At 39.2% G+C, this 25,188-nt stretch overlaps 1 protein-coding gene across 4 annotated transcripts; it reads left to right on the top strand.

Annotated features, from left to right (window-relative positions):
* The first annotated feature begins 2,879 nt into the window (after window positions 1-2,879).
* On the top strand, window positions 2,880-23,595 carry LOC117404944 (synapse differentiation-inducing gene protein 1-like). Of its 4 annotated transcripts, XM_034905293.2 has the most exons (5): window positions 2,899-3,015; window positions 3,458-3,508; window positions 8,617-9,122; window positions 17,599-17,736; window positions 20,750-23,595. In XM_034905293.2, the coding sequence occupies exons 3-5, from the start codon at window positions 8,706-8,708 to the stop codon at window positions 20,906-20,908; spliced, it is 714 nt and encodes a 237-aa protein (XP_034761184.1). In that variant the 5' UTR covers window positions 2,899-3,015; window positions 3,458-3,508; window positions 8,617-8,705; the 3' UTR covers window positions 20,909-23,595. The 4 variants fall into 4 exon arrangements, with proteins under 4 accessions (XP_034761185.1, XP_034761184.1, XP_058844024.1 ...); XM_034905294.2 differs by lacking the exon at window positions 3,458-3,508 and having other exon boundaries at window positions 2,880-3,015; XM_058988041.1 differs by lacking the exon at window positions 2,899-3,015 and having other exon boundaries at window positions 3,155-3,508.
* The last annotated feature ends 1,593 nt before the right edge of the window (window positions 23,596-25,188 follow it).

Below are 25,188 nucleotides of genomic sequence, written 5' to 3'. Positions count from 1 at the left end.
ATGTACTGGAGATTTGTTTTGTTTTGCAGTAATGTAAAATACTTAAACCAGTGTTCCATTGCAAATACATTACTGATAGTCATCAATGAACTTTACTAGCTAATGTGACTTAGTGGACAGTTTCTTTTATAATTCAAGAGAGACAGACAGAGAGAGAAAGCAAGAGAGCAATACATCATTTGTACCAGTCTTGCATGTTGTTGTCAGTTGGTGGTTTCCCATGCATGAAACAGCCTTGCTGTACCTGACTCATTAGAAGTTAGAGAGTGCTTTGTCTATAGTGCATTATTGCAGGGGTTAAGTACACTTACCTTTGTGCTCGATTGTTTCACACCAATTTAGAATGTTCAGATATGTTCCATCATGACAGCAACTCCCCACAGCGGCTCAGGAGAAGTAAAGGTCAGTATGTCAGCGATCCCTGGCTTCCTCTGACCCCGCTGTGAAGCCAGTCACCGTTTTACATCCAGTAGCTTTGTGTAATGAATCCCCTCATAGCAGATGAGGAGTTAATAGTACTGACATCAGCATAAGACACCCTTGCTCACTGTACCTCTTGGCTGCAGAGCTTGCTCTTTTGTTGAATTGTATGGTTTGTGGTTTGCGTGCAGTCCTTGCCTTTCCATTCGGTTCAATGGACTGAGATACCATTTCATTACAGTGGTGCCCTATGGGAAGAATCCTGACCCCTGTGGTTAAAAGTATCTATGCAGGCTTGCGAGACACGTGATTCAATTCAATGTGTTGAGATTCCAATGCATTACATTTGTCGGTGAACAAAGACATGGACATGTGCTTATCAGGCACCTGGCCAGTAGGGGCTATTATAGGGGAGGAAACTTCAAAAACTTACACTCCCCTGACTGTCTGACATGCACTGCAAAACCTGGCCAATTCCTATGGATTGCTGATCACAAGTTCTGTGGGATGCTGACTCTGTAAGGACCAGACTTTCTGACCTGACATCAGCATTCTGTCTTAAAAAGAAAATCATTAAAATCACCCTTGAAAGCCTTTCTGAAGATTGAACACCCCCACCAGAAACACAGAAGAGTTTGCATTACAAACCCATGGCATCGAACACGTGTGTATTGAAATACACCCCGACCCATCCTGGGCCCAACAAGAACAACATGGATCTAATACAGTCAAGGATAATCAGCTTGTCTTGACCTGTTCAGAAAGTTGAAGAATACCTATTCAAATCTAAGTGTTGCTGCACGGCACACCACAGCACCACAATGCATGTTAAAATCAATAACTGAGTGTATTATTGTGTGAGCTAGATTCATTAAGGAATCAATGCACCTTTACTCTGTTAAACCATAAATAGAATGCTCTCTGGTCTGGACTGAAACTGCAATCACTGCTGTATCAAGTTTTATTGTTATTCCATTAAGCAGCATTGCACACTCCAATGAATTACAGAACACTCTAAATAACATATTAAGCCATTTACCACCCAGCGTTACTCAACGTGCATTATGTTGCAAAGATAGACACATGTGAAGTGTAAACTGTAAGCCCTGCTTCGTGACTTGCTGTTCATCAGCCAGCCAGGTATGTTATTAAACTGGACAACAAAATGTCATTGTATTGGGGAGGAGTGACACTGCCGCTGAACCGAACACATGTGGGTGAGACTGTGTTGTAGGTCCAGTTAGATAACAACCACACATTAAATCAGCTATTGTGAATCAAACAAGCACATACATGAATGCATGGATACACAAACCAATACAACATTATATCGAGATATTCATAAAACAAATACATATATACAAACGAAAGAAACGAATTAATACATTTAAAATAAAAATCCTGTGCCCGATGTTCCACCTTGGGCAAACTGGCCGTGTAATACGTTTACTATATGGAGAGGGCAATTGGCCTGCGATATGCTCCCGTCACTATAAGCGCAGAGTGCTGAAAATTTGGACAGCTCCCAGGAAGTGAAATGGGTTGTTATTGCTAATGCACAGTCTGGCTGCTATGCCCAGAGTCGGGAATATGTTAGGAGAGTGGCTGAAGATAAGACATTAGCTAAGCAACAGCGCCTGTCCTTTGCCTTAGCATGAAGTTAAAACGCACATCGAACGACAGCTTCAAACGGACACACGGAGCACACAAAGCAAGCGCTGTTCCTGAAGAAGTGGATTCGATTTCCTTCAGCTTAACAGTTGTCGTGGACAGAAACAGTATTGCGAAACTGACCTTGGGAGTCGAATGTGAACATACCTGCGTGTTCGATAAGCGCATACAATCTCATTAGTATCCGATGAGTTCAGAGTTTCTACTGGGAGACGCAGAGGCTCCAAGCCCCTGTCAATGTAGCGGAGCAGAACTTTATCGTTCATTAACTAACCGCGTTCTTCAAAACATCGAGAGAAAAGCCAACTGCAGACCCGCTGATAGAAGATTTAGAGGCACATTCTTCAAAATGTAACCAGTGTTATATTTACAAAAAATAATATAATCATTCACGCCATCCGCAAGTAAAATGTTGGGTTTAACGGATTGCTGGCCTGAAGTCAAGAATGTAAGTCATAGGGTCCATAAGGGCATAGGATTAATTCATCATATATTAGAGGAACTCGGTTAAAAGCGCATAACATTTTGCAAGATATTAAATTACATTCATGTTTAAACAGAAGGGTCAGTATATATAAAACTGAATTGACTGAAAACGGAACAGGATAGCCGTTAACTGCGCAAGCAGGTTTACATCAAATATGCTGTCCTCAATAGTTTTTTTTCCCTTCTTTTCTTAATCTTGTTTTATACTTGGGGAAAAAAAACCTTACTATACAGACAGTACAGAAAAAAAAAACCCTACACTGATTACTCTAAGCGCCTAACAAGTAGCCTGCTGTGTGCGGCAGCTCTCCTGTGGGTCTTCCCGTCTGTGTTAACATCTTCCAACATTGGTCAGTTTATGCTGGAGGAGCAGGACGCTTAACAATGCCTCGGAGGTTGCCGTCGTAAAAAAACAGAAGACGTTATAAAATCTACAAGGTATGGTTTAACTATTACGTGTACAGCAGCACGGGGGTGAGTGGGTGGGGGGTGGAGGGGGTGTGTGAACACAAAATACGTCCTCCGAATTGGATGACGTAGAAAAAACCACCTTAAAAAAAAAGAGCGCATAGCTTCAGCGCTGATAAACATTGGGAATGTTGCAGCGCGCTCCATCAGTGACAGCTCGGTTCAATTAAAGAAGCGTGGAGACATTGAGAATCCGAGAGTCTTAATTAAAAACATCTCGCTGATTGAAGGTGGTCTCGGAGGAAACAGGTGGAGAGAAGTTCATTCAGAGTCTGTCACACACACACACACACACACACACACACCACACACACACACACACACACACACACACACACACACACACACACACACACACACACACACCACACACACATTGTCATGATATTTTTGTCTATTCTACAATGAACAGAATGGATGTCTCTTTCGGTTTGAGAGTGGCTGGATACATCGGAGATTTCTGGTAGGTCTATTAAATATTTTTTCTTAGAATGGTATTTTATGGTTTTTTTTTATGTTATGAACACTTTCAGACGCTATGTATTTTATTCATATTAGCATTGCAATGTAATAAAAATAGTGGAGATGTACTTCCACCCAGTTGAAGAAATTATTTCTTACTGTTATCGTCGGTCAGTAAAATATCGGTTTTATATAGTACCATGTTTTATTGTGTTAAACATATTGTATTTGTAATACTGCAAGAAAACTGAATTTATTTCACACTATAACAACTTGTTGCCAGCGGTTCCATATTTTGGCAGAATGCAACTTTCCTTTATTCTATTGTGTCTCATACTGTTTTGGCACCTAATTAGATTCTCTCTCTCTCTCTCTCTCTCTCTCTCTCTCTCTCTCTCTCTCTCTCTCTCTCTCTCTCTCTCTCTCTCTCTATATATATATATATATATAAAGTCTTGGTTGAAAGTGGTTAAAGTTTAAATGCTGGGATAATTGCTTCAACTTGAATTGAAATTAAAAAGGCCCGGGGATACCTATTTAACAATATTCTAAAATAGTCTGCTTCAGTAGATAGAAAAATAAAAGCTTGTAAACTTGCCGCACAAATCTGATCATTTATATTGCATAACTTGATGCTTTCCACTTAACTGTACTACTGATCGTTCAATTCGTCCTTTCTGTGTAGTGTTTGTATTGGTTGCATACCAGTTCAGTTCACACGAAGCGTTTACAGGCGTCTCGCTCTGGTGTGCAGCCCCCTATATTTAAGAGAGGACTAGTCGAAACAGTTGCAGAATAGGAATTTTAACAGTAAGATCCGGTTCCAGATTGCTAATGTATAAAGTATGGACGTGTCTGTTCACGTTTGCCAGGCAAATAATAATAATAATAATAATAATAATAATAATAATAATAATAATAATAATAATAATAATAATAATAAAACAGAATCCTGAATGTTATGGAAAGCGACTCTTTACGTGTTTGCTGCTGTTTACCGCAGTGCTGTAAAGGCACTCATTAGGGTTTGTCAGAAGGAGGTCCAGCTTGATAACAGCGAGAGCCCAGCTGGTAACTGCACACATGGAAATGTTCAAAGATGGATTTCACCATTGGTGGCAACTTTAAAGTGCTCAACTAACTCTGCTAAAAGATGATTGGGCTGCAGTCCATGAGAGTACATGCAATCATTCACTTTTGTGCGGGTGGGGAGGGGCAGTAACGGGTTATTTGGTTTTAACAATGCCTGTTAAAGTAACATGCTAACCAATGCTTTGATTGTCAATGACAGGGCTGGATTCTACTCTTCACATGCAGACATATTGTAAGGTGCATTATCTTTTGTATTCAACTGTAGTAATTGAACAGCTGAAAACAAAACTACCTGAGCCTCAAAATGGTGTCTGGGCAAAAAAAAAAAAAAAAACTAAACCAAAAACAACAAAAATAGATGATATAAATGCCTGACACACGTCCTAATGAGTTATAATTGAGGTCTAGGATTGAAAGAGGGCTTTTGTTGTGTAGAGTGGTTTGAAATGGAATTCACCCTTATCACAAAACTGACAAGAATCCCATGCTTTGACTGCAAGCACAAAACTAAGCAAAATCCATATACTGCTGGAAAAAAAGAATGCTTCCTAAATTGCACAGAATGATATTCATGGATTGCAGTTTAACAGTATTTTTCTTAGGTCAATTGAAAATGTAATTAACCGTGAAAACTATTAGGACATACAGTATATTATGCATTAATATCATTAAATGTGAGCTTTACTGAGATTCTCGACACCTGGTTTAAAATATAATACCAGATATTAAAAAACACTCGGCCTCGCTTGAGAACCCCGTTTCCAATTGTAATGTGTCTGGCCATACACCCCTCTGTACATCACACTTACATTGCACATATCTGCAGAACTGCTTATCCAATTATCATGAAACATGACATTAACATTTGATTTGTTTATTGAGAATATCAGGTTCTAGAGACACAGTATAGGGGATGTCTGCCTCTCTGCACATCCATTCATCTGTATGTCACACATTTTGCATACTGTATATATAATCAAATTGTAACTAAATATTTCATTGCTATTTCCGATTCTGTACGATTTGTTACATACTGTTGACCTATGTCACGATCATCAACTGACGTACTTGTTTATAGATTAGAACAAGGCACAGAGAAGACATCTGCATTCACGCAAAGTCAATGTTATTATGGTCTTCGTCTAGCCCATAGACCACATGCATTGGTTATTATACAGTAGCAGAACCATGAACCACAACCCATACGTCTTGAAGATGAACGTCTTCTCTGTAGTTGAGAGGCAGGCTGATGTCAGTGAAAGATGAACGTCTTACTAAGCTCTGTAGTCGAGAGGTATGCTGATGTCAGTGAAAGATGAACGTCTTACTAAGCTCTATAGTTGAGAGGTATGCTGATGTCAGTGAAAGATGAACGTCTTACTAAGCTCTATAGTTGAGAGGCAGGCTGATGTCAGTGTTATTAACTCATCAGCTGCTAGGAGGAGATTCATTACAGGTTTATTGAGGATAATAGCAATGCAAATTATACACAATGGTGAAGACCAGTTACTGGACATGATGTTTCTAAAGGCATCTGATAAGGTAAGGAAAGGAGCCATTCTATCATTTAACTGCCTTCCCTTCAATTATGGAAATGGAACTCCAGTAGCACAGTATTGCATGTTAGATTTAGAAATGTCACATTCTTGCATTTTTGTCAGTTTTTCATTACATATATAGAAAAATACAAAACGGTATGTAATTCAATATACTGATGTAACATTATTCAGCAGGTTTCATTCGACTTCATGATGCAAAATGAGTTAATTCTATAGCGTGATGCAAAACGTTTGCTGTACTCTAATTTTGTTAACCGCAAAAGATAAGTCTAAAAGTAATGTCTCAAATGACATACATTCAGCTTGTGTTCTGATTTTTTTTAAGGAAAATTAATTTGGTACTTAATGGGTTAATAAAAATGATGGTGGTTTTAGTAGGTTGGTAGGTAGATAGGTAACAGGTGTTCATTTCCCCATATGCTGGGATGCACATACAGTAATCTCTCCAAGAATAGTTCCAAACTGTGGTCAGAATAAATATTGGATTTCCTGGATTGAAAAAGGGAGACGATTGAGAACTTAAACACATCTATCCTTCAGAGAATGCACTGTCAATATCAGCAGCCTCTAGGATAATTAAAAGAAAATAGGCTGGATTCTCAAAGCTCTTTACTCCAAATTGTTATCTGCGTGATTTTTATCTGAAAAAAAAGAAACAACTTAAGACTATTTTAAGTTCCTGAGTTCAAAAGCCTTAGTTGTTTATATCTGGTTGGGTAACTGCATTGGGTGTGCCTCTCCTTTCTGAAAAAAGAGTGCTAATGATGATTTGGAGTAACTGGTTTTGAGAATCTAGCGCTGTGTGTTTTAATGCCCACGTGAAAGAGATTTTACAGGGTAAAATGTTGCTGATTTTACAGGGTAAAATGTTGCTGATTTTACAGGGTAAAATGTTGCTGATTTTTTTTATGCCAAATTCAGTGCTAAGCACACTAATTCCCCTAATCAGAAATTCGCAAGCACAGTATGTTTCACTGACATGCAAAAGATGCTACATCGTGTATTTAATTGCCTAGAATTGCGAAAGGGACCTGCTCATCACCTGGAGGATTACAAGAATATTTGCTTGCAGTAAGACTTATACTAGGATTGAGAAAGCTTCATTTTCTGTGCAAGAAGTGGTTTTATTATCAGATGCCCTTTGAGACAGCACCACACTGACACTGAGTTACATTGCATTCAGTTGCTAGTTATTTTTAGGCTAATGTATGTCTGTGGAACTGAGGAAGAGGCTATATTTGCTTAGCAGCGTGCTACATTAAGCTGAAAATGAGATCTTTAAAAATACAAACTGTGATTCCTCACTAAGCTCCCCTTGGCATAGTCTTCCCTGCAACCTCCCTTGGCTTCATTTTGCCATCATATAATCCACTAAGGGATATTTTCCATTTAAATTGTACCCGCCCCGCCCGCCCCCACCATTTTTGCTTCCTTGTTATTCTATTATGAAACCATTACATTGTGCCAACCATTGAGCTTTTTTGCTGCAGAATAACAATTCCAGCTAGGTGATATATTTAGGGAAATCACAGCTGAGTGCATTTGTGGTCTTCGCTATGCACCACTAAACCTTGAAACATCTGCCGCTATTCCATTCATTGGAATGCTAGTCTTTTAGCTGCATGGAACAGATTGGGTGAATCATCATTTAGATTTGGTTTAGTTGTACCTTTTGTTTATTTAAAGAGACAGCATAGCGTTGTGGCTAAATCTAAAGACTTACAATTGAGGCATCTGACTTCTAGAAGTGAAGTTCTTTACCATAGAAGTAGTATAGAGGCAGTGATCATTAACCTGTCACTGCTATGTGCATCCCAATGGTTTCAGTTGACTAAAAGAGAGAGTTATTTTGCATAGTTTTACACAAATAAACATGCAAGCTTCACCTGTGATCTTCATCTGTTTAGGAAAGTACAGAGTGAGCAGATTATCTTGATCAATGCCTGCTACTTTGTGCCAGCTGGCTCTGGCTTTAAAAGACAAATTATTTTCAGTTCTGTTTTTCCTTTTCCATTGCAAGAAGCTGTATGTTGCATTGTGTGTGGATTATCTGAATAAAAACATGGTAATGTCAGCTGTCTGTATTTCACAGGTCCTGGTGGAGAAAAGGCTGTCCAATTCTGATCAAACTTGCTAATGACCTTCTTAGCATAGGTTACTGGATTATCTGTGGGTGTCAGTCTGTTACCTCTACATATACAGTATCAAGGCTTTGTCAGGAATTCAGTCAAATGCCTCCAGGCATAGTGTGCATGTCACTCTCTAGAACTTTTTATGAAGACAGAAAATATATAGTTGCAACTAAATATCAGCCCCTGAAGCACATACTGTATCTGTGCCATTGAACAGAATTAGTCTAGATAATGCAGTTCATTGTTACATCATGGCTGCTTGAAAGTAAAGCATATGTATTACATTGTACTCAATAACCCAATTTCTCCCTGCTTCATCTTCACAGCTCCGGGCCTGTTGATCGCTGTTAGTCTCTGTCGTATCAATTCCTTACTTCCCGTCTCACTCCCCCCCACCACCCCTTGATCAGCCACAATGGAGAGCCTAACTGAGCTTCAGAACCCGCTCCTGGACAAAACCAGCAACCACGTTAAGGGCGATTACAGTTACCAGGGAGACTTCCCCAGCAGTCAGTACCAGGAAAACATTTTCAACTACTTTGTGAGTGGCTCTAACAAAGCCAAGGCACAGCAGCTACTGGACGCCACGTCCTTGCACCTCGCTGTGGAAGCCTTCTACCGGCCGAACTTCATTCTGTACAAGGAGGACGCCAACGTCAAAAACAAGGATTACAAGAGCGAATGTTGTGAGACCACCTTCACGGAGAAGAAGGACCCGGCTGCTGAAAGAGCAGATGACCCAGAGGAGAAGCTCCTGGACCTGGGTGAAAACGATGTTAAAATCCAAACGGTGTCGTACGAGGTGGAGGAAGAGGAGTATCATGAGTATGAGGTAGGTTTTAGGGCACGTGTTTCAATACCCTTTCTGTGGTCTTCTGGCATGCTTACTTCTCTTAAGAAAACCATGCAGTGATTGCAATGTCCATGTTTTCAAAGCGTGTACTCCAATTATATTTTGAAAGAGGACAAAAAAAACATCTATTGACTTCACAAAACAACCCTACAAGTCATGTCATTGAAGGTCTCTTAAGCACTCTAAAGCTGATTGTTGCTCAGTTTTGTACATTGGTGTTGAATTTTCATCTTTTTTTAAAATTAAAGACTGGAGTAAACTAGATGATTAGATCTCTTATACAGTAAGCACCATCCTATACACAAAGAGGGGTATTCAATTGGTTTTTACAGTGGTGGAGAGTAATACCACTACCATTCAGATCAATGAAAAAAAAAATACTGCCTGAAGTTGCATGTCGTTACAGAAATAGACTAAATAAGCTCGCTTGCACTAAGAGAGATGTTAGCTGCCATAACAGAGTGGCGCATGATTTCAGTGGCAATCTGTCAGACTGTCAACTTGCAGACCAATCATGGTTCACAATACTTCGCTGTGGTTTTATAAGGACCAGGGTGCGGCATTGGAAACAAATGAGTCAACAGTCAACAGATAAAGACGGTTCAAGTAAAAGACAAGATCTGTTTGTTTTCTTATTCACGGAGAAACATTTTGTCCGCTAGCCCGCCAATGGCAAAATTCTTCCAACAAATCTCAGGTACCGTTCAGAACTATTCTAGTATTTGTATCCACCACACTGAAAGGCTTTCTCCTTCCTGTGTCAAAAAAACATGACACCCAGTTTCTGATTGGCATCTTTAACCTATTGTACAGTACCTGTCAGATATGGATTCCCTGGAAGCTGAGCTGGTATTAAAAATTCAGGACTTTGTTACAAAGTTAGTCAGACAACACTGCATTCATTTCAGTGGTCAGAGTGCGATTCTGGTGCTCTGGGGAACCAGTTAGAAGAATGCCATGCAGTTTTTATGTCTTCAGCTGTTTTCTACATTGTCTGATAAATAAAATAAATGCTATTGTGACTTGAATAAAATGAAATCCCACTGTCCAAATATTTTAGGTATATTTTAAGTACAATTTCCAATACATACTTGATGTTGCCTAGATATATTTCTATTTCACATAGGACTGATCGCAATGCACAATGATGTTGCTGTCCCTTCAAATTTGTAAGAGGAATGCTATTCCGTATAGCATGATCCAACCCAGAAATAGTTTTAATTTGGAGATAGGGTTACCATACGACCCACATGTACATGACGACAGCTTAGGACAGTTCAAGCTTTTCAACTCACACACCGGTGCATTCTGGGAAGTGTAGTCCTGCTGTGAAAGGAAAAGGCTGAACTGTCCCAAACTGTCCTTTGTGTACATGGAGTCATACGGTAACCCTATTTGGAGATAATTTCCTTTATGCAAGCGTCCCATAGTAAAAGCATAGCAAAGTGTAATGAAGCACAGTGTGCAATCAATGAACTGATGTATTTATTGTTTTCATTCAAAACTAAAATCAGCTGTGGAGAGCTATTATTTCATTCAATAGGCATTTCCTGGGAAATGTTTGAACTACAGACATGGGAATAAGACTCCCATTGCATAGAAGCGTGATCCATTCCTGGTTTTACTATGAGTTTAATAAGGCACACCTGAGCTTGTTACCTACACACTGTGACTAATCAAGCTCGTATTAGCTCTCAGAATGGGTGACACTGCTTTGCAATAGGAGTCTTATTGACATCCCTGAACTACCTTGGAATGAAGTGGCCAATACCCTGCCTAGGATATACTGAACAATAATATGTGACCAGGAAATGCATGTTAGCATAAAAGACAACCACCTCAGACCTATGCTGTACCAGGCAAGGTGAGTTACTGACACTTGACACCTGTTATTGTGTCAATAGAACATGCTGCTTGTTGAGGCAAAGTGATTGATACTAATACCGGTATCCACAGCGACATGACGTCCTGTAACAAGTGCTTTTGAGTTAGAGAGTCAGAGACTCTCTCTTTTTAATTTGACATTCAAAGACACCTTTGCTTTCCTATCAGTGAGTGGCAAGATGAAAGGATGGGGAAATCTTCATCTGTGCATGTCATTGAAAAGAGCAGAGTGCACCCCACACTCGTAGTATACAGCGATGTCGTGTTGGAAAAGAAGCCGTCTCTAGATGTTATACCCCAGCCTCCTACATGCTGTTTAGGGTTCCTGCTGTGATAAACTTGAAGGGATTCAAGTGCTAGAGATCACTCCCTGGATTTGCTGTTCCTGTGTACTACACATCGTTCTGATATTTTAATCAACTAGGAGATAGCTCTCCAAAGTCATTTCACTGCCCACCAGTACTATCCTCTGAAAAGTCCTCTGCTTTTCAGTCTGAATGTACCAGGGTGAAGACTGGGCGCAAACCTGCGACCAAACCCTCTGCATGCAAGCGTCTCAAACACTGCATCATACAACACGGCCCGCTACATGAGGACGAAATTGCGAGATTGCAGCACACTGCTTTGTGAATATCTGTCTTCTCCACCACGCTGCTGTTATCTCAGTCGTTTCAGCAGGAGAAGGAAGAGGGACTTTTATTACAGCAAAGTAATATAAGACTTTCTGGAGCTAACCCGTACTGAATAATAAACCTAACAGCATGGCCTCACTTTATATCTTTATCTGCGTTTGAATTTAAGCTGTAAATGTGTCTTGACAGTAGCGTGCAGAACTGAATCTGCATAGAAGGCATCACCCTGTACCAGGCATGATGCTGTCTTTATAACTATCTCTCTGTGCTCTGCAATAGCAGCTCAGTAATAAGTGCGCGCCGGTTCATAATCTAGAGAGAGCGCTCAGGGAGCCAGTCGGCCCCCTAAACTCTGTTTATCCAGTTTGAGAGAGCACAATTATACATGAGACCTCTCTTTTTGGGGTATAATATATGCTTCGAAGCCAGGATGAATTTATCATATTGCTAATTATAATTATAATTATAGAGGAAAATGGTCTCCCTGTCGCACTGTCATTACCCTTGAAGCTGATCTTCCCAATTAATTCACAGCTGACATTAAGAATTAGTCATGGTACAGTAAGACTTATTATTGCAATACAGACACGGAGGTGGGTACAATTAGAAGGGGGAGGCTTTTAAGGGATGCAAATAGCTGGTAAAATTCTTCCCTGTCCGAACGAATTATTGTTTGCTAATGTCACGGAGCTGTGTGCGATTTAAGAGCGTCTTCTTTGAGATAGAGAGTGACCTAGCTTTCTTAACGCATCAGAAGAAATTGCTTGAAATGCAGAGGAATTCTGAGAAATCTAATATTCACAGGCAACTCATTAAACAAAACAGATGGGCAAGATTAGCCAATGCAGGTGTGCGGTGTTGTACACTGAAGCCAAGCATAATGAAGTATAACGTTATAGAATGGAGATTAGGAGCAAGGTTGGTCTTCATTTATAATTCAACAAAAAGCAGAAGAGCGTTATAAGAGAAAAATACAAAAAAAGTAAGGTGTTACAGAGAGCCGTACTGTGCAAGACACGGTTAATAGTCATCGAAACGGCTCTAGCTTTTTCATTATTCTCTTAATAATGGGTGATAACAAGTCCCTTTGTTTTTTTAGCTGATCAGAAACCTGCATGGTTTACAGTTGGAAATAATGAGATCTTTTGATGGATGTGGCAGGCGAGGGACCGTGAAACAGAACAAAAGCATTATTGATAAAGTAAGATTCTGGGTAACAGGTGAGTTGCAGGATAGAGGTGCTTCTGTACATAATAATGTGATGCATATATTCTTGCTGGAATATGTTAAGAAAAGTCAATTTTATATGAGCTGCTTAAAATAGGAAAGCAGAGGCCAATATATAATAAATATTACCCAATATACAACTGGTATAGAAATGGGAACCTCATGAACAGGCTATTACGGTACAACGGTACATCTGCAAAGAGCACCTGATAGCCCTGACTGTGCCCAGCTTTTATAATGGGCTGCTATCCTATAGAGCTGCAGCAGCTTTGAATGGAAATCTGTGCGTGAATGGGCTTCTTCAGACCTTGGTATAAATGTCTAATTGGCTGGTGAGCCTTTGCAGCTTTTGCAGTTAGTAGCGCAGGGTCTGGCCAGAGAGAATGTTGGAGCCTGACCTTCCTGTTGGCCTCATATCCTTCACACTGACAACATCATTTTCCATTGAAGCCTAGTGCCTGGGCTTCATTGAGCCAATAGTACCACATTGTGGTAGGTGATTTATTTATCCACACTAGACACTGGTGCAGTACAGTTCTTGCAGCTTTGTTCTTTGGTTATACTCATGAATTGGTTTCTGTGGCCTCTGAGATGCTTCTGCAGAGACTGCCTTTGAAAACTGCAGATACATCCTATTTACGCTTCGATCCTAATTATTTACCTGGAGCTGAAACAAACCGATGAATGTGTTTCTTTATTTTGTATTGTGATGCCCCCCCCCCTCCCCCCTGTCGCCTCGTAGGGACAAAACAATCAGTTAATAGTGTTTATACCTGTCAGCGTTCTCGTGGACATCGATGGAATACTAATCACCCTATCCAGCAGGGGTACGGCTTCACGCTGGATGTGAAGACAGGGACATGACAAGGGCAGATTGAGTGGCTTCACATCATCATGTGCTCACCACGCTTGGTCATTGTCTGTGTCAGATAGCGCAGCTGGGAGAACATATCAAGCTGAGCATCAAGGTGGGGTCGCGTTCTGATCAAAAACATCCATTTTCAAGTAGGGACGAAACACCTGGTGCAATTCTCTGAGACCCTGCAGCGAGTCTAGATGAGCGCACAAGTCCAACAGGAAACAAAATAATACCGCTCAAAGCATTCTATTACAAAACAGCAGTGTTCAAATAAAATCTTGAAATAGCTTTTCTCTTTTTTCCAAGCATGGTGTTTCTAAAGCAATTACATCGGCATGGGCAGCAGACATTTCTTGTCTTTCTTAAGATTGCAAAGTTTTCCGTTTCCATTTCACTAAGGCCTAGCTGTTTTCTTTGAGTTCTCATGGGGTTTTACCCTCAAACAGAATCTGATTGTTTTTTGTTTTGTTAGAGGAAAACGTTGTATTTTATTTGATTTATTTTACAAATGTGTTCGAACCCTTGGAACAGCCAAATGACCAGAATCCAGAGAATGTAAATTACAGCCAATAACAGTCCTTTCTACAGAGCACTCAGTTAGCACTCAGATTTGGAAATGGCAGAAGGTCAAGTGCCACTCAAAATAAAGTGATTCTTTATATGAACTGAGTAGAAATATAAAGCATGATACTGGTATCCAGGCTGGATTATTTAACAAACTTTTTTTATTACAATACAATACAATACAATACAATACAATACAATTTGGTGTTATATGTTACTGAGGCAGTGTGGTCCAGTGGTTAAAGTCTAGGGCTTGTAACCAGAAGGTCACCGGTTCAAATCCCACCTCTGCCACTGACTGACTCACTGTGTGACCCTGAGCAAGTCACTTAACCTCCTGGTGCTCCATCCTGCGGATGAGATGTTAAATCAATGTCTTATTGTAAGTGACAATGCATATATAGTTCACAGCCTACCTCTGTAAAGTGCTTTGTGATGGTGCTCTATATAAAGATATGATTATTATATAGCACCTTTTATGGCAGTCATCACACACACAAATAAATAAACAATGTGCCGCATTAAAAAGGTATGACTTTAACCTGCTTTGAAAACATCCACGTGAATAAGCCAGACGGACAGATTCAGGGACTGAATCTCACTATTCAAATAGACTGAATCCCACTATTCAAATAGACTGAATCCCACTATTCAAATAGACTGAATCCCACTATTCAAATAGACTGAATCCCACTATTCAAATAGAATGAATCCCACTATTCAAATAGACTGAATCCCACTATTCAAATAGACTGAATCCCACTATTCAAATAGACTGAATCCCACTATTCAAATAGACTCTATCCCACTATTCAAATAGACTGAATCCCACTATTCAAATAGACTGAATCCCACTATTCAAATAGACTGAATCCCACTATTCAAATAGACTGAATCCCACTATTCAAATAATTCATCCTGGCTCTCTTTTTCGTGTCTAACCCATTCCCTGTCAAGTAAACACAACAATATTTTTCTAGTGGTACTATTGCAAAAATGGCAACTTTGTTGTATTGTTATTTGTAATAGTTCTGCTTATTACAATGAACAATTTAAACATTCTTACAATCCCCAGCTTTAAATGTCTGGAGTTATTTATTTCAGATTCAGATTTTGTGTGAAAATATTTCTAAACTGCAACGGTTTTCTGTAAAGCTGGATGTGTTTTAATGGGTAAAGCTGGATGTGTTTTAATGGGTAAAGCTGGATGTGTTTTAATGGGTAAAGCTGGACGTGTTTTAATGGGTAAAGCTGCATGTGTTTTAATGGGTAAAGCTGGACGTGTTTTAATGGGTAAAGCTGGATGTGTTTTAATGGGTAAAGCTGGATGTGTTTTAATGGGTAAAGCTGCATGTGTTTTAATGGGTAAAGCTGGATGTGTTTTAATGGGTAAAGCTGGACGTGTTTTAATGGGTAAAGCTGGACGTGTTTTAATGGGTAAAGCTGGATGTGTTTTAATGGGTAAAGCTCGATGTGTTTTAATGGGTAAAGCTGGATGTGTTTTAATGGGTAAAGCTGGACGTGTTTTAATGGGTAAAGCTGGACGTGTTTTAATGGGTAAAGCTGGACGTGTTTTAATGGGTAAAGCTGGATGTGTTTTAATGGGTAAAGCTCGATGTGTTTTAATGGGTAAAGCTGCATGTGTTTTAATGGGTAAAGCTGGATGTGTTTTAATGGGTAAAGCTGGATGTGTTTTAATGGGTAAAGCTGGATGTGTTTTAATGGGTAAAGCTGGACGTGTTTTAATGGGTAAAGCTGGATGTGTTTTAATGGGTAAAGCTGGATGTGTTTTAATGGGTAAAGCTGCATGTGTTTTAATGGGTAAAGCTGCATGTGTTTTAATGGGTAAAGCTGCATGTGTTTTAATGGGTAAAGCTGGATGTGTTTTAATGGGTAAAGCTGGATGTGTTTTAATGGGTAAAGCTGGATGTGTTTTAATGGGTAAAGCTGGATGTGTTTTAATGGGTAAAGCTGGACGTGTTTTAATGGGTAAAGCTGGATGTGTTTTAATGGGTAAAGCTGCATGTGTTTTAATGGGTAAAGCTGGATGTGTTTTAATGGGTAAAGCTGCATGTGTTTTAATGGGTAAAGCTGGATGTGTTTTAATGGGTAAAGCTGGATGTGTTTTAATGGGTAAAGCTGGACGTGTTTTAATGGGTAAAGCTGGACGTGTTTTAATGGGTAAAGCTGGATGTGTTTTAATGGGTAAAGCTGGATGTGTTTTAATGGGTAAAGCTGCATGTGTTTTAATGGGTAAAGCTGGATGTGTTTTAATGGGTAAAGCTGCATGTGTTTTAATGGGTAAAGCTGGACGTGTTTTAATGGGTAAAGCTGGACGTGTTTTAATGGGTAAAGCTGCATGTGTTTTAATGGGTAAAGCTGGATGGGTAAAGCCTTTCCATTCAAATGACACATCCAACTACAGCTCTGGCCAAAAGTTAGAATTAACTAATTGTGCTTCATAATGTTGAATGAAACCAGCTGAATAATGTTACTTTAACATATTGAATTGCATACCGCTTTGTAGTTTTCCATATACTGACAAAAATTGAAAAATGTGGCATTTTGAAATCTAACATGAAATACTGTACCACTACCGTATTTTGTAGTTTCTTTGATTACATGATGTGAAATAAAAGATCAAAATCACATTCATATAGTTTTTTTTTCTTAATTATGTCTCTGTTCTATAATTCTAGGTGATGCAATACTTTTGCCCATTCTGCACAGCCCTATTTAAACGAGCGTTCTGCACAGCCCTATTTAAACGAGCATTCTGCACAGCCCTATTTAAACGAGTATGAGTAACGAGCATTCTGCACAGCCCTATTTAAACGAGCATTCTGCACAGCCCTATTTAAACGAGCATTCTGCACAGCCCTATTTAAACGAGTATGAGTAACGAGCATTCTGCACAGCCCTATTTAAACGAGCGTTCTGCACGCCCTATTTAAACGAGCATTCTGCACAGCCCTATTTAAACGAGCATTCTGCACAGCCCTATTTAAACGAGCATTCTGCACAGCCCTATTTAAACGAGCATTCTGCACAGCCCTATTTAAACGAGTATGAGTAACGAGCATTCTGCACAGCACTATTTAAACGAGTATGAGTAACGAGCATTCTGCACAGCCCTATTTAAACGAGTATGAGTAACGAGCATTCTGCACAGCACTATTTTGCATTGCACTTATATTGTATTGTATGAATTCACATGAACTTCAAATCAAACGTTACCATAAATAACCCCAGCAGGTCTGTATAATTGCCCTGTGTCTTGTCCCCTTAGAGCGACTGTTCCAGTGACAGTGAAAGCGAAGACGACTTCATCATGATCCCCCCGCGGGACCACTTAGGCCTGGCCATCTTCTCAATGCTCTGCTGCTTCTGGCCTCTTGGCATCGCAGCCTTCTACTTCTCCCAGGGGGTAAGGGCAGACCTTCTCAACTTGACTTTTATTGTACCCTGGCAGACCTTTCCTCACTGCACAGAGAATAAGAGCATGACAATAATAACTAAACATGTCTTTGTTGCTCTGAGGCTGTTGCAGGCCACTCCAGGCCTGGAGGGTCGTTCTATACTGCGGGTTTAACAGCTATAATGAAGGAGTTCACTGATTCAGGGCATGGCTGGCGGTTTAAATGGTTCAGTTAAACAATTAACCCCTTAAGTACCAAACACAATTTTCTTTGAAAAAATCTGAACACAAGCTGTATTCATGTAATTTGATACATTCTAAATCAATAGAGAAAACAAATGGAAATCCTTTGTTTTTTGGCTGCAAACGGCTGCGTCCTGTTAGACGTGCCAGTAATCAGACCAATTAAATTCAATGCCGGCTAAAAAGCTCAACACATAGAAAACTGAGCTTTATCATGGCTGTAGGCAGGAAAACACCAAGAAATGGATCATGTGTAGGCTTCAGTTTAAGATTTACACATTAAGTACATTGTAACTATGCATAATAACATTGTAATTATGTGTAAGACACATGTATTCACTAAGTAAGTACTATGTAAATACACAGTATTTAGAGACACTTCATGTAAAATGTTACTGAATTTAGGATAATTCCAGAAAGTGCAATGGAGAAATGAAATCACCCTAAACCCAAAGTTTCAATTTTAAAAACCATCAAATAACCTTTTTAAAAAACATGTAGTTCCTGTTCATGGTTTTGACAAGTATAATAAATCAGTGAACTCTGCAGCAGCTGATGCAACAGAATGATCTGCTCTGTGTAACACACCTGCATTGGACACATGTGGAACTGAAAAAAGCCATCTACCCTAAAGTATCATTAGTAAAGCTGTATTCTTTTCACTGTTATCATGGATTTCCCCATTTCCATGAAATGTACCCATTGCCATGTAATATGTAGCTCCCAGTTAAAATTCCCATTTCTGAAAGAATATATATATTTATCACTTAAAAATAAATACAGCAAACGTTTGCCTTATTCACGCACTACCTGTTACACTGCATTTAAGAACCTGGCAGCCACTTTAGTTTGCTTCCGCTAAATGATTGAACACACACTGCATAGAGCTGCATGATGTCTTTGAAACGTCTTCAACGGAAAAGACACCAGCTGCATCAAAGATCGGAAATACTTCTGCAAAAAATCGCTCTGTCCAGTGCAAGAAGGGGACATTTCATGTGTATGTTGTTATCTATTTATGTTTTTATTTTGTTTGACGATTCACTGACGGGGAAAATAGATGGTGAACATAAAAAACAAAACATTCTACAATTTATAGCATTTACTGTTTGTCAGGTAAGCATCACAATATTTAGGAGCATTTGGGGTATAGAGAAAATGATCAGCTTTGAATGGGACAGCTTTCTTTGTTTCTGTTTAATGGTGAAATATCTTGAAATACCCTCCACACAGACGAATATGTCTGACTCAGGGGGAAGTAGGGGGTCCTGATCGTGATGGCTGTACACAGGGGTTCATTTGTAAACACAGAGGTACCGGATCGTATGATTAAGGAAGAGGGATGGCATTTTTGTTTCTAGACCTAATGTACTGACCTTGATTTACAGCTAGCTCCCATATATTCTCATTTGCTTGTGTCTTATTGCTGGTGTTGGTAGCTGCATGCCGACCTCCGACCTTTGCCTCGTCGTGTTTTAACATGATCTTCAGGTTTGAACACTACCAGAGGTGAAGCGACTAATCTGAGGAACATTGTTGTTGTAAGAATGCTATGTGTTTATAGAGAGTTCTTTTTTGCAACAATAAAAAAACTATCTTTGTTGTTTTTTTCTTTGATCCGGTTCTTCATTTGCAAACTGTTTAAACTGTCAGACAGAAAGGCACAAACGAAGTCCTGGCTGCTCTGCACTGCACCTGTGGACGTGTGTCTCTTGAGACCCATTGCTCTGACCTTCCAAAGGCTCAAGAGTACCTGACCAATATAAATATATGTGGTACAGCTTGCTATATAAAGCCCATGAATCATATTCCCCATTAAGCTCAAAACTGGAGAGTATAACACTGTTTTAATCCTCAGTCAGTTGCCATGGTTACTAATGGCTTCTTCAGTTTTTTTCTTTTTGTTCTTCACCTTTGCCTTTTGACCTGCTTCTCGTTTTATATAAAAAGGCCTCTTGAAATTAAAAGACCCAGTTGAGTTGTTTCTATAAATATCTCACAGCTTAGCTGTGAGGGCTCATCAAGTGGATATTTCACTTCATTTGGAGCAGCTGCACCATTCTGTGGGCCCTTCACTTCTTAGGAACTAAAGTGTAGCCAATATAAATCATAGACACAAATCAAAACGTTCCTTGGATGGCAGTCACTTGTATTGAGACTCCATTCTTGAGTCAAACTAAACAAACAGGATTACCTCTAATGCTGTTAAGTAAAATACGTTTCCCAGTTGCAAAAAGTACCATTGTGTGAAAAGAAACCACACACACAGGGCGAAAGCAAAGATATGAACACTTTTATCAGATATCTTTGCTGCAGCAAAAGCCTTTTCCATGGTTACACGTCACGTTATATACAGCAGATAGACTTGCAAAAGCAAATATCCCAGTCAGAAAAGTATAGCACAGCCTGCCAGTTTTCATTTATGTGATATACTGTTGCTGTTATGTAAAAGTCAGTAATACCGATGGATGGTCCATTCAGCTCAGTAGTGGCTTGCTAGTTTCATTAGGAACCCTTTCATTTGAGGTTATTCGTGGGACACAAGGCCAGAACCTCAAACAGATTGTATTTCTGGGGATTCCTCTCCTACATGGAAAATGACATGCATTCGGGGCATGACGTACAAAAATAACCACCTATATCAGCCTTCAGGCTGCCATGCGCCTGGTGGGAGCTTCACATGCTACCCTTGTATATTGAATATAGAATATTAACGTTTATTGCATGCATATCTCTTCAATCATTTAATGCTATAACAGTCTTCCTCTTTCTTTTGCAGACCAGTAAAGCTATTTCCAAGGGAGACTTCCCCCTGGCAAGCTCAGCTTCAAGAAGAGCTCTTTTCTTGGCTGCCCTCTCCATCACCATCGGAACAGGCGTTTACGTCGGGGTCATCGTGGCTCTCATCGCTTACATGTCTAAATCAGGACATGTATAGCACCAGGTCTGGGGCTGGAGTGTGTCTTGAAACAGTGTATTATCATCATAAACTACAGCATGTCTTATCGGTTTCTTTACCCCACTGACTGTCGGTATGGATTAGTGCGGTGTTTGTTCAAATTTCACCTTAACGACTGGAGACATCACAAAGCACTTCTCAAGTTAGAGCCAACCCATTGATGTCTTTGAACTTCCTTGTTCTTTTAACGGCTCGAGACTGCAAATAAAAAAGGGCAAAATAAAAACAATTCAGAACGTGCTCTAGGGGACAGTCGATGTGAATATTGCACAAAGAAAAAATGAAAAGCAAGTATTCTGAAGTGGGATTCATTGCATTGCTAAGCTTAGTAAGATTACGTTTTTGTATTCATGTAGGCACTGCGAATACTGTGCGTCACCTTAAAAAAACATTGCAAATTCACTGCATCATTTACGTGTCAGGTTAAAAACACTGCAGATACCTATATTTTTGTGATTTTGCTGTACTGTACAGTGGACTTCCAAGTAAAATTCAATATAGGAACATCTCTTTCGGCATATTCTAAATACATGGACCTAAAGCCAAGAACTTTCATAAGTGAAACATTATATATCATTCAGTATGTGAAAAAAACAAACATTTCATTCTCAACTGTCCTCTTAAAAGCGTGGGAAGAATCTTCGTTGACACTACTTGAAGATTTATTAAAATATACTTTACATTTTATTCTAAATGTTTCTAGCGTTTCAGTGTATTTTAGAGCTTAACTGTTGGGACTTTGGTACCGAAAAACTTTTCATTCAGCTCGCAGCTGTTTCCATGAAGGACGATGTTCTCTCCTGTAAAAGTGATGCCAACCTTAATTCACTAGCCCCAAATGTGGCACATACTAAAAGAGAGAGTTGTATGCCAACAAATCTGCTTCCGAATGAGCATCGGCAAGGAGAACAGAAATCTGTTTTGTAGCACATCATCTGGATGCAGTCAGCAGTGAAGTTGATGATTCATTCTTAGCATTAGGGAGCTAATAGTGCCAGAAAGTAAATCAAGGAAAGTTGTGTTTCAGCGTTTTCAGGGGAATTGAATTTGCATGCTGCAGAGAGACCCTGGTGCTTCACAGTGGACAACAGGGTGAACTAAAATGCATCTGAGCAATTAGGAAGGGACCCTGTTCACTAGAGACTGTACAGGAGTGGATTGACTGTAAGTCAAGAATTACACAGTAAAAACATCATCTTCAAAAACCAGAGATCATTATTACACATTGTATAATGGATGAAGGATCATCCAACACAAGGCAGTTAAATCAAAGGGTTTTAATGCAATATAAACTACGAGACCAAACGGTTTATAGACTTCTGCCGAACCCTCCGATTGAATTACTGCCTTTAATTTTGTACCCTGTACTGCCCTGTACTGTATCATATATACTCTCAATTTATTTTGTAGATTATGCATTAGTCACAGTTGTCATCTTTGCTTTAAAATTTGGTTTCAATGATGAGCATCTGTTCTCCTTGAAGTCTCTCCTGTAAAAGCCCAGCCAAAGCTGACGCCCCAATGGAGAGGAAGATATAATGAACACTCATATATTGTAGCATGTCGTGAGCTGGCACCTACAAAAGCAGCCCAAAAAACCCCAACATTGACGACACACCTACAATACCGCTAGAACGCTACATTGTACAATTCAAATCCTTCCAAAAGTCTCAATGCTTTTCATTCTAGAAATGTTTGTAATGCTATAATTGCCATGAGTGGGTAGGTCTGTAATGTTCAATATGTGTATATATTAATATGTCAAATAACTGAAGATCGCCATATAATTTTCATTTCAAATAAAGATTTGCTAAGAGGTATTTGTAAGATAATGATTAAAAAAAAAGTTATGTACGTGTCATAACATTCATAAGTGTCATGTTATTTTTGCCACTTTGTATAGTGGATACATTCTGATTATCGCTGAAGAAAAGTGTATATAAAGCAGATAACAATTATTGAATTTCAAACTCAATCTTGCTTGTTCTTCAGAGAACGTTTCTCCACTAAGTTTTCGGTTTCTGCTTCGGTTTTAATTGGGAATAAACAGTGAAAACTGACATGACACGAGAACAGTGGATTATATAAACAATGATTGAACACTATGATCATACCTCTTAAAACATTACTAATTCAATCGAAACTGACTCAAAATGGTCTGAAAAAACATTGATATTATGCCTTCATAATTATCTGAATTTCAGTTACAAAGTATACAATCAGAGTCCAGAGGAAATGTTCACTGTTTTTTTTCAACAGTTGTGGACAAATGCACAGTTTCAGTTGAATATAATATAGGTAACATTGGCAAATGCTTGAATCAGGTATATTTGATAAGAATGGTGATCAGTGCTAAATATTATAACCTGTATTGGTCATAACAGTTCTTAAAATAACCCATTGAAATCGTTTATTTTCTGTTGAAATTGCTGTAAATGTACCAGCAATATGACCAATGTTTCGTGGGCATTGCCTTCTATTCTGTTTTAATATGCCTGCCCTGCCTGTTTCACTGGATGAATAAATGAACTGTGACAATATATTTTTTGGGGGGGAGTGGTTTCCAATGTGTAGCCTGTGTACTGTAGATTTTCTTTTGTCAGAAGTTAAGGGCACAAAAGAAAATAAATGGCTGTTATTTGTAAATAAATAAAATGTGAATATTTCATTGTCTGTTGTATTGATTTCACAGTATAGGCTAAACACTGAGTTTGGGAGATGATAGAGGCCCCACTAATTAAGGCTTCCTCTGTTTATATACCTAACTATAACTCTGTTACTGTTTAGCCAGATATGTGCATATGGGGTCAATATTCTACTCAATAACCAAAGTTAAGGATCAAGGTCTAGGGTTCATGCACACCCTTACTATTTAATGACATACAATACATAACTTCCATATTAGGCTGACAGAACTGAATCGTTTTAGCCAGGAACAAAGAGGAGTGAGTGGGGTATGTCTCCTCTTGAAATGACTTGACATAGTTAACCCTAACCAATACTTTAAGCGCAGTATAGAAACTCATCCCCAGGTCCTGCACTCGAAGCCTGGTCTCATGACTTGACAGCGGCGCCTCAATCTGGTCAGCCTCAATGTTGAAGCGCTGCAGCTCCACCCCCTTCTGCAGACCGCCTGTCCCGATTGGCCCACAGCTGGTCCAGCTCTGCCCCCTCGTGGTTCAGCTTGCCCAGAGTCTGTCTCACCTCAGAGGCACTGCCAGGAGAGCAGCTGGATGCCGATGTTAGAATTCTATAATCCGTTGATTGTTTTCTTTAAACCAAACGGCAGGAGTTTCACATCCAAGGCTTCATGAAAAATGAAAGGTTCAAAATCTCTTTTTCAGGAGTCGTCAACTTGTCCATACACAGAGTTACCAAAGTAATTATATAAACCAGTCATGTTCTGCATACCAGATGAGCTAATTAAAAAGCTTAATATTTTTTCATGTTTCGCTTCAGCAACCACAGCCACGACAAGATGTAATTTATAAATACTGTGTTAACACTTTATAGTTGCTTACTAAATTAATACAAATATAACAACCTCATATCATTAGCATATTTTCAAAGTGCTTCCTCCATGCTTTAATCCATAACTTCTATCCGCCAAAAAAAGTTAATGAAGTACCACCCTGGACCCAAATACCCACCTGTGCAGAAACTAAGAGTCGCCTGAAACTACTAGAGGGTACTGGATAATAGCTGCAGGTTAATTAACTCCTGTTTTTTGAAAGGAGAAAAAATCATGTTAATGTTAATGCCAAACAAAATGCATTGACAGTGCTTAAAATGATTTTAAATATACAACTTAGTCGCTTGGTTCTAGTTTTGTAAAATGCAACTGGTGTGTTCCGTCTTTCAAAAAACAGGAGTAAACACTCTGAAGATATGGCCCTGTAAGTCTGGTAGTAATTACAGTCATGCTGGAGGTATCTGAGTTCACCACACTTTTCTTAAAATATTGGACAGTGGTATTTTAAAATCTCTTTTTAAAGATGTGCTGTAAATGTTGGTTTCTGAAAGGCAAAAAAAAATAAAAAACACTGAAGGCTTAATACCTGCCAAAAAGCTTTTTGATGTATTGTATAAGATTACCTTTCCTGTTTCTGCGGGAGATTCATAAATACTTTATTCTTCAGCTTGGCTGGAGAAATGGTTTAGCATTCAGTCTGGTTCAGTACATGTCTTAAGATACTGTGCCTTCAGGTGTGAAACTTGAAGTGATGGATGCTTGTTTTTTTATATATATATAAATGAAG

Source organism: Acipenser ruthenus, chromosome 15 (genome assembly GCF_902713425.1).
Source record: "Acipenser ruthenus chromosome 15, fAciRut3.2 maternal haplotype, whole genome shotgun sequence".
Lineage (NCBI taxonomy): Eukaryota > Metazoa > Chordata > Actinopteri > Acipenseriformes > Acipenseridae > Acipenser > Acipenser ruthenus.
The sequence above is the reverse complement of the archived record's forward strand: the minus strand, read 5'-3'. Positions and strand labels throughout refer to the sequence as shown.